We start from the raw sequence: 15,894 nt of genomic DNA, 5'->3' as shown, positions 1-15,894 counted from the left end.
TGGGATTCATCAACATTCAGCGTACATGACTTGGCGTTATGTTAATACGATTTTTTTTTTTTTTTGTTTAAGTATACTCACACATTTACGAACATTTCATGAACGACAGCCCTTGTGTGCATTTAGTTGTCTAAAAACAAGTTTGTACGCGTGACCAGCTAGTTAGCATATAAACGTCTATGCCTGCACTGGTGACCAGTGGCGCCGTGGCTTAGTTGGTTAAAGCGCCTGTCTAGTAAACAGGAGATCCTGGGTTCGAATCCCAGCGGTGCCTTTTTCTCCGCTGTCACCTTATTTTCTCCTATGTAAGACCGTCTGTACTGCTATCGTAAGTACGTAATCATCTCTCTGTCACTCTAGGGACGTATTCGGTGTATTTACTGACAAATTAATCTACCGAATATAGATGAAGTTATATTTACTTTATCAGCACCACTATAACTGATGTGCAATAGACCCATCCGCCCATGTGGGGGAGGCAACGAGCCGGCCTATTCAACCAAGAATACCTCAAAACAATGTAGGGATTGGGGGGAAGAAAGAAAATTATTAACCAACCCTCGCTTCCATTTAATCGCATTTTCGATGTGTACACGCCGCCGGTGGCTCAATCTAGACTTAAACATGCACGGTCGGCAGGTTCTGCCGAACTATGAAATCCGTTCGGTCCCGGTGTGAGGAGGGAATCGGACTTGCAAACGCAGAATGTGTATCACTTTGTCCTGGTCAGCTGCGGCAAGCTGGCACAGAGATGGCCATAACACCGGACGTTAAGCGTTTTTGTCTTCAAAATAAAAGCTCTGCTAACTACGACACCAAACCCCTTAATTTTACCCCTGAAACGTCCTTAATTTCTCATTACTTAAACATTAATTATCCATTAAAAATAACAGCTAAGTAAGGTTATGGGTTTTAAGGGATTTATTAATGGGTTGATTCGTGTATACACTAGTAATTAAGGGATTTTTCATGCCTTTTATGCATGGTTTACAGAGTTATTAATGAGGTAAGTTATTGAGTGTTTAAGATGATTTTGATGGGGTCCCCTCCATTAATAACGCCCTTAATTATTTTCAAGGGGATTTTGCATGAATTAAGGAGTGACTTCATGTAAATGTAAGGTAAATACATTTTTTATCTTCACTTTGGTACTGCGTATTACAAAAAACCTTGCCATTTATCTTCATCATTACCGCTTTTATTTTGACGATTTTGACCGGAAAACGTGTGACTTATTCTGGGGGGCTTGACACTGTTGTCTCGCTCAGAGAGCACCTTCCCTGCCGCTGCAAAGGATAATGAGCGATTTCGCATAAAGGACCGAGGACTCTGCTGTGTGCACGGTCCGTCTCGGTGGAAAAGCTTCAGTAAGGGCCACAGATGTTGAGTAAAGTGTGGAAATTGCGTCCGAGATGACAATAGAAGTCCCCGGACCATGGGACTGATGGAGCTGCTGGTCAGAGTGCTGTGGTTCCGCTCTGCTCTGCTCTGTGTAGGTGAGAAATACAATGGACTTACAGTGTTGTGATGTTATGACCAGGGACGAGGAAGGTAAAGTCATATTTTCTTTGCGGAAGAGTTTCATCGGATTAATCGTGTAATGACGCAAATTTATGGCAACCTATCAGACTGATCTAAGTTACACGATGATGAGTGTTTTCATGACAAACGGATAATTCATTTTTATATCTATTGGTGGTCGTTTGCCTCAGAGTGATCATCGCCTGGAGGTCCTAGTTTACAAACCTATTAATTTACCACTACATCACTAGTTATTGTTAAACCTGGTATTCACAGCCGAATCCGGGTTGTTGTTGTGTCTGCTGGTTTCTGCCGTGCCACTTTGACAAGGTGATCTGATAGATGAGGAGCAAGTGTTTTCATGCTGTGATTGGATGGAGTAAAAATGATGAGGTGATCACTCTGCAGAGATCCTGTGCGGGTATTGATCTGTGGCGGGTAACCGATCGTGTTTAGTGTGGAAACATGGACGCTTTGTCACAAATCTGATGCTGCTATCAGCATTACATCACTGCTGCTCTGCAGTGAGGCACTCTCTCTCTCTCTCTCTTTCTCTCTCTCTCTCTCTCTCTCTCCCTCCCTCCCTCCCCCCCATTCTCAATTTCAATACAATACACTGTGCTTTATTGACATAAAAGTAGAGTAAACCATCAAACAAAAGACCACATTTCTTAATGAAATCTCTTGTATCAGTGTGTGTGTGTGTGTGTGTGTGTGTGTGTGTGTGTGTGTGTGTGTGTGTGTGGACAGTGGAAGATTGGGGTTGCTGCTTGTAATAAACAGTGTAACTGTAATATATACGGTAGCGGACAGAGACTTTATAGACGTATATATATACAGTACTGTACAAAAGTCTTAGGCACCCTAGATTGTATATATAAATTTCTTATAAGTCTTAGATGTTTATTTGTTTTCTGCATTAGTGAGTCAGTAGACTGCTGTTTATTGTAAATTTTTGATATTCAGAAACTTTTCATTTCATTAGTTTTGAAAGCATCTTCCCTTTATGGATTTCTTTGACATATGCCTAAGACTTTTGCACAGTACTGTATATATAGTATACTTCCTTGTAAATGTAGGAGTGTAAACACACAAGTGGGGAAGATCCATGTGAACGTGCGAGGTCTGGGTGTGCACAAGAGTGAATGTTTTGGACAACAATGGTGAAGATTTGCGCTAAATAATGGGCTAAATACAGGCCTTTTCCACTCACTCTGCGATCGTTTGGCTTCAGAAGACTTGGGTTATGCTGCATGAGCTGCACAGAGTCATTTTATGGTCATTCTTTGCTCTGTTTGGAACGCTAAAGCAGTGGTTCTCAACATGGGGTCCGGGGACCACCAGGGGTCCTAGTGGGGGGTTCCAGGGGGTCCCCAGCAAACTGATGAATTGTTAAACTTCACCATTATTTCATTTCTAAGACGTTAACACAATTAGAGAATGTAGAAGACTGACTGTTCTGATCATAGTTTCTCTGTTATCTCTCTACCTACAATACAGATAGTCATGGAATTCTGGACAAAATTATATCTAACAATAAAAAATATTCTCAGATTTGGTTCTGAGAGACAAAATCTCATCAAATGGGGGTCCGTGGCCCTAATGTGGACTAAATCAGGGGTCCTTGATATGAAAAAGGTTGAGAATCACTGCTGTAAAGAACCGGTCCCCAGTGACTTCAGTGGTTTTGGAGAAGGCTGCTACAGAGTTGTGCTGGTAACCTCCCTGTGTGTTATATGGACAAAGAACCTTCACCTGTGTTTCAACTGGCATGAGGGTGAGGAGCATGTTTTGGGTGAGCTGTTCCCACCTGGTGGAGTGCTGTTGTTTGGTTGTTTGGTTTTGTCGCACTTGATTTAACAGGCTTGTTTACAAGAGAATGGGATATGAATGCACTCTTTTTCACTCAGTTATGTTTAGGTATTTTTGCGGTGTTTTTACTGGAAAATGTTGCCCTGCTCATGTTAAAGGATAAGGCCGGTGTTTTTTAATGCATTTCTTACCGTCAACAAATCCTATCAGCAATGAATTTGTTTTGCCAACAAGTCTCATCCATGTAGCCGGTGCCCAATGCAGCCATGTCCCAGCAGCCATAGAACTCCATTGTATTAAAAAACATTAAAAACCCGTCACAGAGCCATGCTGCTGCTCTGCAGCATATTTCATCATCACCATGCACCGGGCCGGACCACTTTTTCCTCAAACAATTTAATAAGCCGGCTGTAAACACGTTTTCCATCTCAGGAAAGAAGTTCCATAGCAGTGAAAATAGTCCCCGGCATAATGAAGAATTTGTTCCCATTTGAATTTGATTTGGTAATAACTACAACAGTCTGACTTTTCATGATAACAGTTAGCGATTTTTAAAATGTAAACTATGTCTTTGTGAGCTGAATTTAAAGGTTTTTAACTTACAATTGGAGCCAATGTCTTCCGGGTAAATTGCAGTTTCTGCCTGATTGAACCTGGTTTGGGCTTTTTTTTTCAGACAGGCGGTGTAGACATGAAGACGTTACTAAGGAGAAAACGATCAATATGGTGACACATTAAAGTGTGTCAAGTGTAGTGTAGATGATGTAGATGGGTATTCTGGTACTGGTTTGCTAGGGTTATGACATAAATCCCATATCATTGAGTGTGTGTGAGGGAGCATATGTATCTGTGTGCTTGTGTGGACATGTGTGGGTACTGTGTGTGTGTGTGTGTGTGTGTGTGTGTGTGTGTGTTATCCTTTAACATTTCTCTCACTCTCTTTCCTTCCCAGCGGCCTGCAGTGGGCGGCTGGAGGTTCATACAGAGCGGAGGGGGGCCATCTACAGCCCCTCCTGGCCTCTGAACTACCCCCCCGGGGTCAACTGCAGCTGGAACATTCAGGGAGGTCAGGGAGAGGTCATTACCATCAGGTAGAACACACACACACACACACACACACACACACATACACTCACACAGATTTGTTGTTATTGCAGCCTGACCTCCTGAAATTTCGTGAAATAAGCACAAATTATTAAAATGCAAATACGTCTTTTATTGAAGTAGCGCAGTGAAGAGTAAGGGTGTTGTTCAATTCTCAGCCTCTACAAGAAGAAGAAGATTTCTACTGTTAGAGTAACCAAACCCCACCAAAATCTGTGGTGAAGCCTGACACCTAATGGTGAAAAGTAGGGCACTGCACTGGCCATCTGCTATTGGCTGGTGTTTGTGCCAGGTGATGTCACCTTCTATAGAGTACAACAGGTGGATGAATGGATTTAAATACCAATAAAAGAATCTTGCATGCATGCATGTATGTGTGTGTGTGTGTGTGTGTGTGTGTGTGTGTGTGTTCATGTGCGTTTGTGTGTGTGTGTGTGTGTGTTATACACACACCATGATGCATGACAACATGCACTACAGATATTGCTAAGTGCTTTAGGGAAGTGCTGAAGCTGGCAAGTCGATTGACAGTGTTGTAGAATGGCTGACTGCTGCAGACCCAGACAGGATGACACACTTTCTCATTAGCTATACACACTTCTCACCAGACATGCACTGAAAGACAGAGTAACCCCCAAATACATCGCTTTATTCACGCAGTAGCCATATTTGATGTATGTCATACTCGGAGTGGGAATTCCTACCCTGAAGATAGAAGACTGGACCCAGAAGGCTGAAAACTAAAAAGAAAAGTTAAAATAAAGAGTTATCCTTGCATATGGTGGAGAGATGAGCAGAGCTGGTGAAGGTCCAAATTAAAGACCACAATAACTGGATTGATGTTGATCCATAATGTGAGATAATGTTTGCTACTTCATGATGTTAAAATTATATTTATCTCCAAACCACCTAAAGTGAATTGTTTACTTTCCGTGGGTGACAGTAGGGTGACTCTGAATAATGCAGTCATTCTCATTTAAAGCCAATGTTCTCACGAACTTGAAGGAAACTTCAGTGGAGACTTAATATTGATTGTATCTAAGAAAAGAAAAGAAAAGAAAAGATAAGATGATCCTTTATTAATCCCACAACAGGGAAATTTACAGTGTGTTACAGCAACAAAGGGGAGAGTGCAAAAGCAAATAAAAAAGGCATCAGTAAAAAGCAAGATATAAGTAAACATTAAACAGTTACAGTAAATGGTTGAATTCACATTATTGCACATAGGAAATATTGATATTCCACAGTAGTTAAAGAGTAACTAAACCCCAAACCCAAATCTGTGTAAAGCCTGACATCTAGTGGTAAAAAGCATGCTTCACCTTCTATAGAGGACAGGTGGTGACATCACCTCGCACCAAAGATCAGCCTATAACTGATGACAATTTCAGTAGCATGCTTTTTACCATTAAATGTCAGGCTTTAGGATTTGAGTTTGGGGTTTAGATACTCTTTGTGTGTCTCCATGGGCTAGGGATGGACAGTTCAATTCCGACTCCTTGTAATGGAATCGATTCCAAATGAAAATCAACACAAACATTTAAGTTGGACAACAAAAGTAATTTATTACATTGCCACAAAATGGTACAAAACTGAATGTTCTACAAAGTCTGGTTAGCTGGTTAGAGTTTGGAGTCAAGATTGCGACAGGAGTCGACTCAAATTCTGTTTATTAGTAGAACTGATTCTCAAAATCGACGTGATAGAATCGAGAATCGACTCTTTTGAAGTCGACTCTCCATCCCTACTATGGGCCTCATCAAGGTCTACAGTACACCTCTACAACCTTAAACACACCTTATGCCCTACATACCAGAAACCCCTACAACCTACACCATAACACCCTACGTCTGTACAAACCTACACCACATACCCTACACCTTACATCCTATACCCTATACCCTACTCCCTACAGTTCTAACAAAACAATGCTTATACATATCATTAATCCTCTCCACCAGCTTCCGTAACTTTGATGTGGAGGAGTCAGGAGGTTGTTCGGGAGACTGGCTCCTGTTGACTCCTACCTGGAATGGGGAATCCAGGCTGTGTGGCTCCATGTTGCCTCCTCCCTTCATCTCCACCAGGGGGCGTATTTGGCTGTACTTCCACTCCCGGGCCAACAGCTCCGGTCAGGCCCAGGGCTTCCGCCTCTCCTACATCAGAGGTGAGTTGGAGGTGGGATGATTAATAAATATTGCTTCGAAAGTACTGTTTCTGCCATTTGTTCCCATTCATTTCAGTACAGTATGAAAACAAAAGGCAAACATGGGCATTGTGAACAGGATGATGTGGAATTGGCTTTTTCTTGCTTTTAAAAAGTTATGATAGTCTGGCTAACTAATAAGTAGGAAATTGTTTTTTCCAATTTAAATAATTGTCAAAGTGTGATGTCAGTAAGACAGAGTGCATGGTTTCTTCTCTCTCCAGGTCATCTGGGCCAGAGCAGCTGTCAGTCTGACGAGTTCCTGTGTGGGAATGGGAAGTGTCTTCCTCGGTCCTGGAAGTGCAACGGCCTGGACGAATGCGGTGACGCCACCGACGAACGTAGCTGCTCCCCGCCTCCCACCGAGGCCCGGCCCGGCCCCTGCCCCCCGGGTGCCCTGCCCTGCACCGAGGCCCAGTCAACCCGCTGTCTGCCCCCCTCCCTGCGCTGCAACGGAGCCCCGGACTGCCCCGACGGCACCGACGAGCTGGGTTGCCCCGACACCGCTTGCGGCAAACGCCTGGGGAACTTCTACGGCTCCTTTGCTTCGCCCGATTTTTTCCGGGCCAACCGGAGCGCCGGGGCAGAGCTGCGGTGTTCCTGGCTGCTGGACACCCAGGACCCCAAACCCATCATGCTGCAGCTGGACCTGCAGCTGGGCCCCGGGGACTCGCTGCATGTCTACGATGGCCTGGTGCAGCGGGCGGAGCGCCTCCTGCAGGTGTTGTCGCATCATAACAACCGGCGTCCGACCCTGCTGGAGTCTAGTCGAGGACAGATGAGTGTGTTGTACTTGGCCCAGCCTCACAGCCCCGGACATGGCTTTAACGCCACCTACCAGGTACCAGGAAGACCCAGTCCCCTGCAAACTGGACATATAGTTGTAGTGTATTCCATTATGTGATATTGTATTGGAACACATTGCAAAATATTTGTAACACTTTCATAATACAGAATTACACCCTTCTTCTTTACAGTCCATGTCCCAGTGTCTCCAGGTTTATACCTTCTTTAATCCTCACCTCTCCTTCATGTCCATCTCATGACTTTAGTGGATATAACAGTGAAGTAATGGATCAGAGCTTTCACCTGATCAGTGTGGTTGATGGAGACATTAGCTGGCCTAATGATTTGGAGATTGTTGTGGACACTATCAATTTAGCAGAGAACCAGTCTTCCTCCTGACATGTTTCCTCTCCACCCTTGCAGGTCAAAGGTTACTGTTTCCCTGGCGAGCGTCCCTGCGGCAGCGAGCAGGGCTGCTACTCCGAACGGCAGCGCTGCGACGGCTACTGGCACTGCCCGTCCGGCCGCGACGAGGAGGCCTGCCCGGCGTGTCCGGACGGGGAATACCCCTGCGAGGGCGGCACCGGAGCCTGCTACCCGGCCTCCGAGCGCTGCAACAACCAGAAGAGGTGTCCGGACGGGTCGGACGAGAAGAACTGCTACGACTGCCAACCCGGAAACTTCCACTGCGGGACCAACCTGTGCATCTTCGAGACGTGGCGCTGCGACGGCCAGGAGGACTGCTTGGACGGGAGCGACGAGAGGGACTGCCTGGCGGCGGTGCCCAGGAAGGTGATCACTGCTGCCCTGATCGGCAGCCTGGTCTGCAGCCTCCTGCTGGTCATTGCCCTCGGCTGTGCCTTCAAACTCTACTCTCTCAGAAGCAGAGAGTACAGGTGAGGGCGTAACACCTCTGTCTATTTCCTTATTTGTTCATTAGTGCTCTACCTTCTTTCATCTCTTCTTCCTTTTGATTTATTCAGTTCCTAGTCCGTCTTACTGTCTCTCCCTTTTTTCCCATTGTCATTCTTTTCTCTCTTTCTCTCCCCAGTCTTTAATTGGTCTATCCTCATAGAGTCGATGGTTGAGGGTTTTAATTTTAACCCAGGTTGATGATTTTGCGCTGCAGTTAGCTGTTCCCTTCAGCCTGCATTTGCATTCTGCTCACCTAGCACTAGGCTGTGCTCAAGAGGCGTTAAAGCTGGTTCAAGCTTCACGTGGAAATGGACGCGACGGAGTGCGCGTGGCCAAAATGATGTAATTGTGGTCATTGGAGTCACTCATGAGGTCCTGTACCACCTGAAATTTGGAACAATGCAGACCGGGCCCCAGCACTGTCGTTCACGATTGGCTGAACAAAGAGAAACGGGAACTACTGGCTGATTCCGGTAGGGCTATTTTTGCTTGTTGGGGGATGTGGACAGCTGAGTTTTCCTACAGTACCACAAAAGTACTGGAGTTTTCACGAGAAGCATGAGAGGCATGAATGTTAAGGTACCGTTTTTTTCTCAGCTGTGGTGTGGAGAGGAAAGAAAGTGATAAGACGGGTTAATTTAAATCACTATATACAGCCTCTAAATATATATAACTGTTATTTACATTATGTATAACTTATGGAAGCCCATTCCCGCCACTCAGTAAAATAAAAAACGACTCAATTCTGACTTTATATCTCAGAATTCTGACTTTATTTTTTTTTTTTGCGCAAGAAAAAAAGTCTGAATTCCGAGATATTAACTCAGAATCATGAAAATTCTGAGATATAAAGTCAGAGTTTTTGTTCTGAGATATTCTGAGATTTTTTTTTTTTGTGTTATTTTTTCCCTTAAGTTTTACACTGTCATGACGGACAGGAGACATGAAGGAGAGATATAGATGAAGGAGATGAAGGAGAAGAGAAGCTTAAAGAAGGAGGTTTAAACCTGAAGAAAATGAGACATGGATTGTGTAAAAGCGGGTGTAACACAGTATTAATAAGGTCTTCCTAATATTTTGTCCACTGTCCGCACTGTATTTTGATACAGCCATGGGTTCCTATACAGTAACATCCAATGCATTATAATAATAGTATATTCCCAGACTGCAGTAGACTGATCTTCCAGTACTAGGTCACTCCTTTGTAAATGTTGCATAGAAAAGGTTCTAAATTCTCTTGTACGAATACATGAATATACGAATCATGCATACGAGAAAATTGATACTCATCAAATGTGCATATCTGCGAACATCTGTAAGTAATCTGCCTTGACAAATACCACATTTTCTAAAGCACCATCATGCTTGTGCACAGACGCTCATTAACATAAAAATATAATCCTAATTAATCATACATGGTAACAACTTTCCCTTTAAATGCAGTGGAAACGTCACTGCTGTCTCCGTAACACTGAACATAACTGAGACAAAGAGAAGCAAGAAGAATATTTTTTTCTGATGCAGAAACTGAAAAAAAGAACATTGGCCTCTACTGATGTTTTTTGTTTTTGTTCTTTGGTGCCAAGTTGTTTTATTTAGTCTCCATCTCTGTTGCTAAGTGCTCATTGCTGTGGTGTTTCTGCACACAGTGTGTCCAGTGCTGTGACGTCTTTTGCCTTGGATTTTCTGTTGATGCAGTTAAAGTTTCTGTAGGTGGCGCTCTGCTCTTTGTCTTCTCAGCCATGGTGGCTATCGCTGCTAATGCTAACAACCCTGTTTCAAACAGACAACCTGGGAAAGGATGGTCACATAGGCCGCAATTGTGTCATATCGCCGTTGATGCCGCAGACACTGCACATTACGTTAAAAAATATAAACTCTCACGCTTTTGTTGGACTAAGATGCTGTCCTCATCAGCTCTAACTTTAACCCTTGAACCCTCCTCTCTGTGTTCATCACTTCAATTCTCTCCTTTCATTCTCCTTAGCTCTCCCTTTCCCTCCTCCATTCTCTGTCTCTGCTGCCTCTCTCTCTCTCTCTCTCACCCTCTTTCTCTCTTTCCCTCCCTCTCTCCTCTATAGAGCCTTCGAGACTCAGATGACTCGCCTGGAGGCGGAGTTTGTTCAGAGAGAGGCTCCGCCCTCTTACGGTCAGCTGATTGCCCAGGGCCTCATCCCTCCTGTGGAAGACTTCCCTGTATACAACCCCACCCAGGTAACATATAACTCGGTAACACCTTAGCTATGGCACCACCCAGGCAAAAAATACATCTGCATATCTTACATATCTTACATATCAGTCTACATATAGCCAGTAGATTATACATATCACTCTGCATACAGGCAGTATCATATCACACATATCACTCCGCTGGGGGTGGGACAATACACTCAACTCACAGTACAATACACGATATGGGATTTAAGATGCAATACAGGTATGATTTCACAATTACAATGAGATAGCAGTGTATGGCTCATTGGCTCAGTAAGATTTGTTTATTCAAGCAAATGTTACAACCAAGCGGCCAAAACCACGGGAGAATTTTGAAGCCAATACTGAAGTGGCAGCAGCAGCAGTTCCTCTAATGTTCACCAGAGGCCGGCTCCAAAATGACTCCAAACCTGGCCCAGCTCCATGCAAGTCAATGGGACCACAACCCAACTTTTGCTAAAAATATTAAGTCAATACAATTTTTCTACAAGAGGTTATAGCCTCAGTAGCTAATTTCACTTCTTCTAAAGTGTCCTTATGGTGATTGCCCTCTAGTGTACCAAAGGTGCAATGGAATGCATTGTGATGAACCACTTCGGATTAATTTGCAAATATTATAGCCAAAGCAGCGAGCATGTTATTTCATTTTTGTACATTTCGTCCCATCCCTACACTTTACATATAGACAGTAGATTATACATATCAGTCCACATGTAGACAGTAGACTATACTGTATATACCACTCTATGTAGACTGTACATCTAACATTCTAAAGCTATTTTGTTCCATCTGTATTGTACAGGTGTGTTACTCTGGTCTCTCCATGCTCGACAGGTTGTGTAGTGACCGTAAGCATTTTCATTAGCTGGGTTCCTGGGGTTAATGTTCTGTTAATTGTCTATTAACAGGCCTGGAAAGGCAGCTGACTTGTTGTTTAATGAGCAGACTGAGGCTTAGTGGGCTGTTAGCTAGCTCCCTGCTGCTTTCTGCAGCCCTCTCATTAGCCTGAGAGGATTATTGCACCTAACACTTGCATGCACAGTCACACATGCATGCTCACTTACATGCATGCTCACACACGTGCATGCTCACACACACAATAATATACACTCAGAAAAACGCACACTCACATATGCACGGTCACACACATGCATGCTCATGCCTGCTCACACACATGAACACAGACATGCACAGTCTGCACATACATGCACATTGAGTCATGCACACAAATGCACTCACACACACACCTGCATACTCAAAAACATGCGCACCGACGTACATGCATACGCACACACATGCGCACTGCTTCACATGCACATACACATACACACACATGCAGGCTCATGCCTCCAGCCTCCATTGCTTGTCCTTGGGACAGGCTGTCATCAGGCTGATGCACTGCTTCTGACGTAGCACCTCGCTGTTTGATATTCAGCAAGGTGCGTTTGATAATGCAGCAGAGAGGACAAAGACGGCCGAAGCCGTATGGGGGGAACCACAAGGGAAACGAGAGGTTCAGTCAGCAGACAGCAGACATGTGTTTTGATAGTGGGCACACTCGGTATCACTGCAGTTGAAAAGTGGCTTTGGACTTTCTGAAATGTTGTCTGTAAAATCTCTGTCCAAAACAACCTCCCAGTATTGTCATACTCGCTGTTGCTCTCTTCATCAAAGTTGTATGACCATGAGTTGGTGCATGAGAATATTGACAAGTGCATTTCTTTGTTTTTGTCTTGGGAGAGCAGGAAATATGTCCACCATTAACTGACACAAAATAACAAGAACGGTAATAAATTCTTGTAAAACTTTTCCTATTTAGCTGGTGGATGTTTTTTTTTTACATGCAGGAAACCTATTTGTTCACTTCAGCCCAGCTGTTGGAAACGCACCAAATTCACATTTTCTTTTTCGCAACATTTGCCTAAAACTCTCTCTCTCTCTCTCTCTCTCTCTCTCTCTCTCTCTCTCTCTCTCTCTCTCTCTCTCTCTCTCTCTCTCCCCTCTAGGCCTCTGTGTTACAGAACCTGCGGTCGGCGATGCGAAGGCAGATCAGGCGTCACTCGTCGCGGCGCTCCTCCTCCTCCTCCCGTCGGCATCTCGGCCATCTGTGGAGTCGCCTGTTCCACCGCGGAGCCCGAGCCAGAGGCCACGCCCCCCTGCTTGACCCCCCCGGTCCCACACAGATCACCCTGGGGCTCCACAGCTACCGCACTGTGGAGGAGGAGGGGCCTAGGGGCATACCGACTACACCTACTCCATCCCCGGCCCCAGCCCCGGGCTCCTGCTCCTTAGCTGCCATGGACCTGGAGCTCCTGCCCTCCGAGTCCCTTCCCTCACCCCTCTCCTCCCAGTCGGCTTTGGACACTACAGAGGAGGAGGATGAGCTATCAGCCGGGTCACCTCAGAGCTGTGTCAGCAGGGAAAGCAACAGGGCCCCGCGATCCGGGCCCCCCACTCCTGGTCACAGTAACTCTTCAGCCCCTGGCAGACCTCCCCCCACCTTCCAGGATTGCCCCACACCCTCCTACCACTGCCGAGCATCCAGGAAGCTGGTTCTGGACCTGGCGGTTAACCTGAGAGGTGTTGCCCTGCGACGCTACTCCCCCCTGGGACCCTTGTCCCCCGTCCCGCCCTCATTGGCCTCCAGTGGCCCTCAGATACACAGAACCAGACCCCGAACCCAGGGGCAGGAGGGGACTTCACCCAACGAACCCTCACCCTCCTCTGGGGGAGCAGAGTACAGCAAGAGCTGCCATACCCTGGAAGTGCCAAACAGGGAGGGGAAGAGCAGGGAGGGAAGGAGGAGGGAGGAGAGGAGCAGGGTGGGGAGGTCCAGCAGGAGTAGCAGTGATGAGGGAGGAAATGCGGACAGAGGAAGGGAGGGAGACGACTCCACGCTGAGGTGTTGAGGAAGATCGTCTCCCTGGCCTCGCTCAGTTAAGACTTAGTGCCAACAACAGCCACCCTGCTGAGGTGCTGTTTTGCAGTAGACCCTTACCTCTGACCTCCCTGTGGAAGGGGGGCAACAGAAAAAAGGATTTGCCTACAGGGATTATTAGAGGGTCATATTAACACACTAGTTTGACCACAAAGTAAACTATCATTAGCTTTGTTTCCATCCAACTGTCAAGTGAATTTTTATACAAACTTTTGAAATGCTGCGAACTAGGTATGTTTCAATCACAGAATTTGAATGGATAGAATGGTCATTCCCATTGAAATCAATGTTCCTGGATGGTTGGAGTGGCAACCATTTTTATGTGTACCACTGGGCTAGCTTCAGTATGAACCAACTTACGGCAAGTCACTAATACCCCTTTTCCACCAACATGGAACGGGTTCCGTTCCGGTTCGTGCACCTAATTTTGAACCGTTCGGAGCATTTCGACCAAAAATATATTCGTTCAGAACCTGAAAAGTTGGTTCCCAGCTGGAACCAAAAAATAGCAGGGTGAACCGTGACGACATCAGTGGGCGTGTCATATTCTACATGTTGGACAGTAATTGCACGTAATAGTCGTCTACGTCTTCTTATCATTAATAGTTGGTCCATGCTTGTTTTTTGGATAAAAACAAATATCTGTAATAACAAAACAAAAGCTTGCAGGTAATCAATGCAATCCGCCATCTTGCTACTACTGTTTACTTCCGGTGTGCATTGTGCAACGCCCTCCGTTGATTACGCATCCTTGATCACAACGGTTCCGCTCAAAACTGGTGGAAACGCGGGCCGGTTCGCTAGATAGCGTCAAGGTTCCAAGAATCCTGAACGGAACCGGTTCAAGAACCAGAGCTAATTAGGTGGAAAAGGAGCATGAGAGGAGAGGTTTTACAGCAAGAACCAAAGCAATGGAAAACTGGCATTGCAGCTGAATTAAGTTGTCACTCATGCCGCCACTAGGTGGTGATCTTACAAGGTGCTGCTGTCTTTTTAAGTAGGTCAAAAGTTTTGACATGTCTGCACTGCTAGTAGAAGTGGTTATAGTTGAGCTAACCTGTTTCTGCTGATGTCCTTTAGCTGGTTGAAGTTAGCGAATGCTAACGTTTCTCTACACTAAAGGTGGGCTAAGCTATGTCAGTTTATAGCATTAAAGGGGCTGTATTAACTTAACTTTACGTGAACCTCTTCGCAAACAGCAGCTTTCAGTCGAGTTTTGACAGTTTGCTAAGCACTCGTGCAACAGACTCATCTGCACAGTTCTCAAGCAAGTGTGACACACTTTACAGCCTTAATTCCCAGACTTATGTTGTCACCATAGCAGCTAACCCTTAAAATTCCATAGTTGCCATTTTATGCTGTACTAGCCAAATTACAATGACAAACGGTGGAAGGACCGCTCTACCCATTCAAGTTCTGTGGTAGCCATTGGCTGGGTTTAAGCGCAAACTACATTGCCATCGACATTTTAGAACATCCAAAACCACTTTTCAACTGTTGTGCAATGATATTGAACCTTTCATCGGCAGAGGTGGTAGAAGTACACAATCAAGTAAAAACAAATGCAAATACTTTGAAAATATGCACTGGTAAAAGTTGAAGTTTTCTCAAGTCAGTGTATAAAAGTACATGGTCTTAAATTTACTTCAAGTATACAAGTAAAAGTAGTCCTCTAAAAAAGGCATTTCTAATGTGCAAAACTCTGAATCACTTTTGTGTCAGCCAGTCACATTTGGCACTTGATCAGCTGCTTCCTGGATGGAAGTGTCTGATATGAAAAATTAAAAAAACACAAAAAAAAAAAAACTTGATGATTTCCTGAGAGTAACAAGTCTGTTGAAAATGTAGCAAGTAGAAAGTATAGATATTTCTTTTGAAATGTAGTGAGTAAAACGTCTTAAGTGAAAGAAAAACTCGAGTTAAGTACAGATACTTGAAAATCTTACTTAAGTACAGTAACAAAGTATTTTAATTTGTTACCTCCCACATCTGTTCACCGGGTCAATCAAGCCAAGCCTACATATTTATTCGACAAATGCGTTTCCTTCGCTATTCATTGCATAATTTCTTCATTTTCCCACTTCAAACACACATGAAGAACATTTTTGCGATATTGGAGAAATGTTACTTGTTACTTGGATGGAAACCCAGCTGATGTGTGTCCTGGTGTATGGAGGGTTAGGGCCAAACTGTCCACTCACTTGAATGAACCGGCCTCCTCAGTGTCTGTGTCTGCATTGATGGTCATTCAGTGTGGAGAAGATTTTATGTGAATGTCCAGGAAATGTCGAATTGATGTCGGGAAGAGAGACCTCGTCGGGAATATTGATTTGTTTCCTGAGTCCTTTTCATCCCAGCAGTACATCTACAGTGCTGCTGACTGTACTCTGCAGACGTC

The 15,894-nt window shown here is 44.8% G+C and overlaps 1 protein-coding gene and 1 non-coding gene across 2 annotated transcripts; both read left to right on the top strand.

Moving 5' to 3' along the window:
* Positions 1-200: 200 nt before the first annotated feature.
* On the top strand, positions 201-274 carry trnat-agu (transfer RNA threonine (anticodon AGU)). The gene has a single exon. It is a non-coding gene; the product is annotated as a tRNA-Thr (tRNA).
* A 1,161-nt stretch (positions 275-1,435) lies between these two features.
* Positions 1,436-13,467, top strand: lrp3 (low density lipoprotein receptor-related protein 3). Its single transcript, XM_071523471.1, has 7 exons — positions 1,436-1,496; positions 4,286-4,424; positions 6,399-6,604; positions 6,868-7,484; positions 7,853-8,325; positions 10,426-10,558; positions 12,565-13,467. The coding sequence occupies exons 1-7, from the start codon at positions 1,436-1,438 to the stop codon at positions 13,465-13,467; spliced, it is 2,532 nt and encodes an 843-aa protein (XP_071379572.1).
* The last annotated feature ends 2,427 nt before the right edge of the window (positions 13,468-15,894 follow it).

The sequence above is a fragment of the Centroberyx affinis genome, unplaced genomic scaffold, assembly GCF_046629955.1.
Source record: "Centroberyx affinis isolate AG114_WGS23_722 - 3 ecotype Tasmania unplaced genomic scaffold, CSIRO-AGI_Caff_v1 ptg001092l_1, whole genome shotgun sequence".
NCBI lineage: Eukaryota > Metazoa > Chordata > Actinopteri > Beryciformes > Berycidae > Centroberyx > Centroberyx affinis.
The sequence above is the reverse complement of the archived record's forward strand: the minus strand, read 5'-3'. Positions and strand labels throughout refer to the sequence as shown.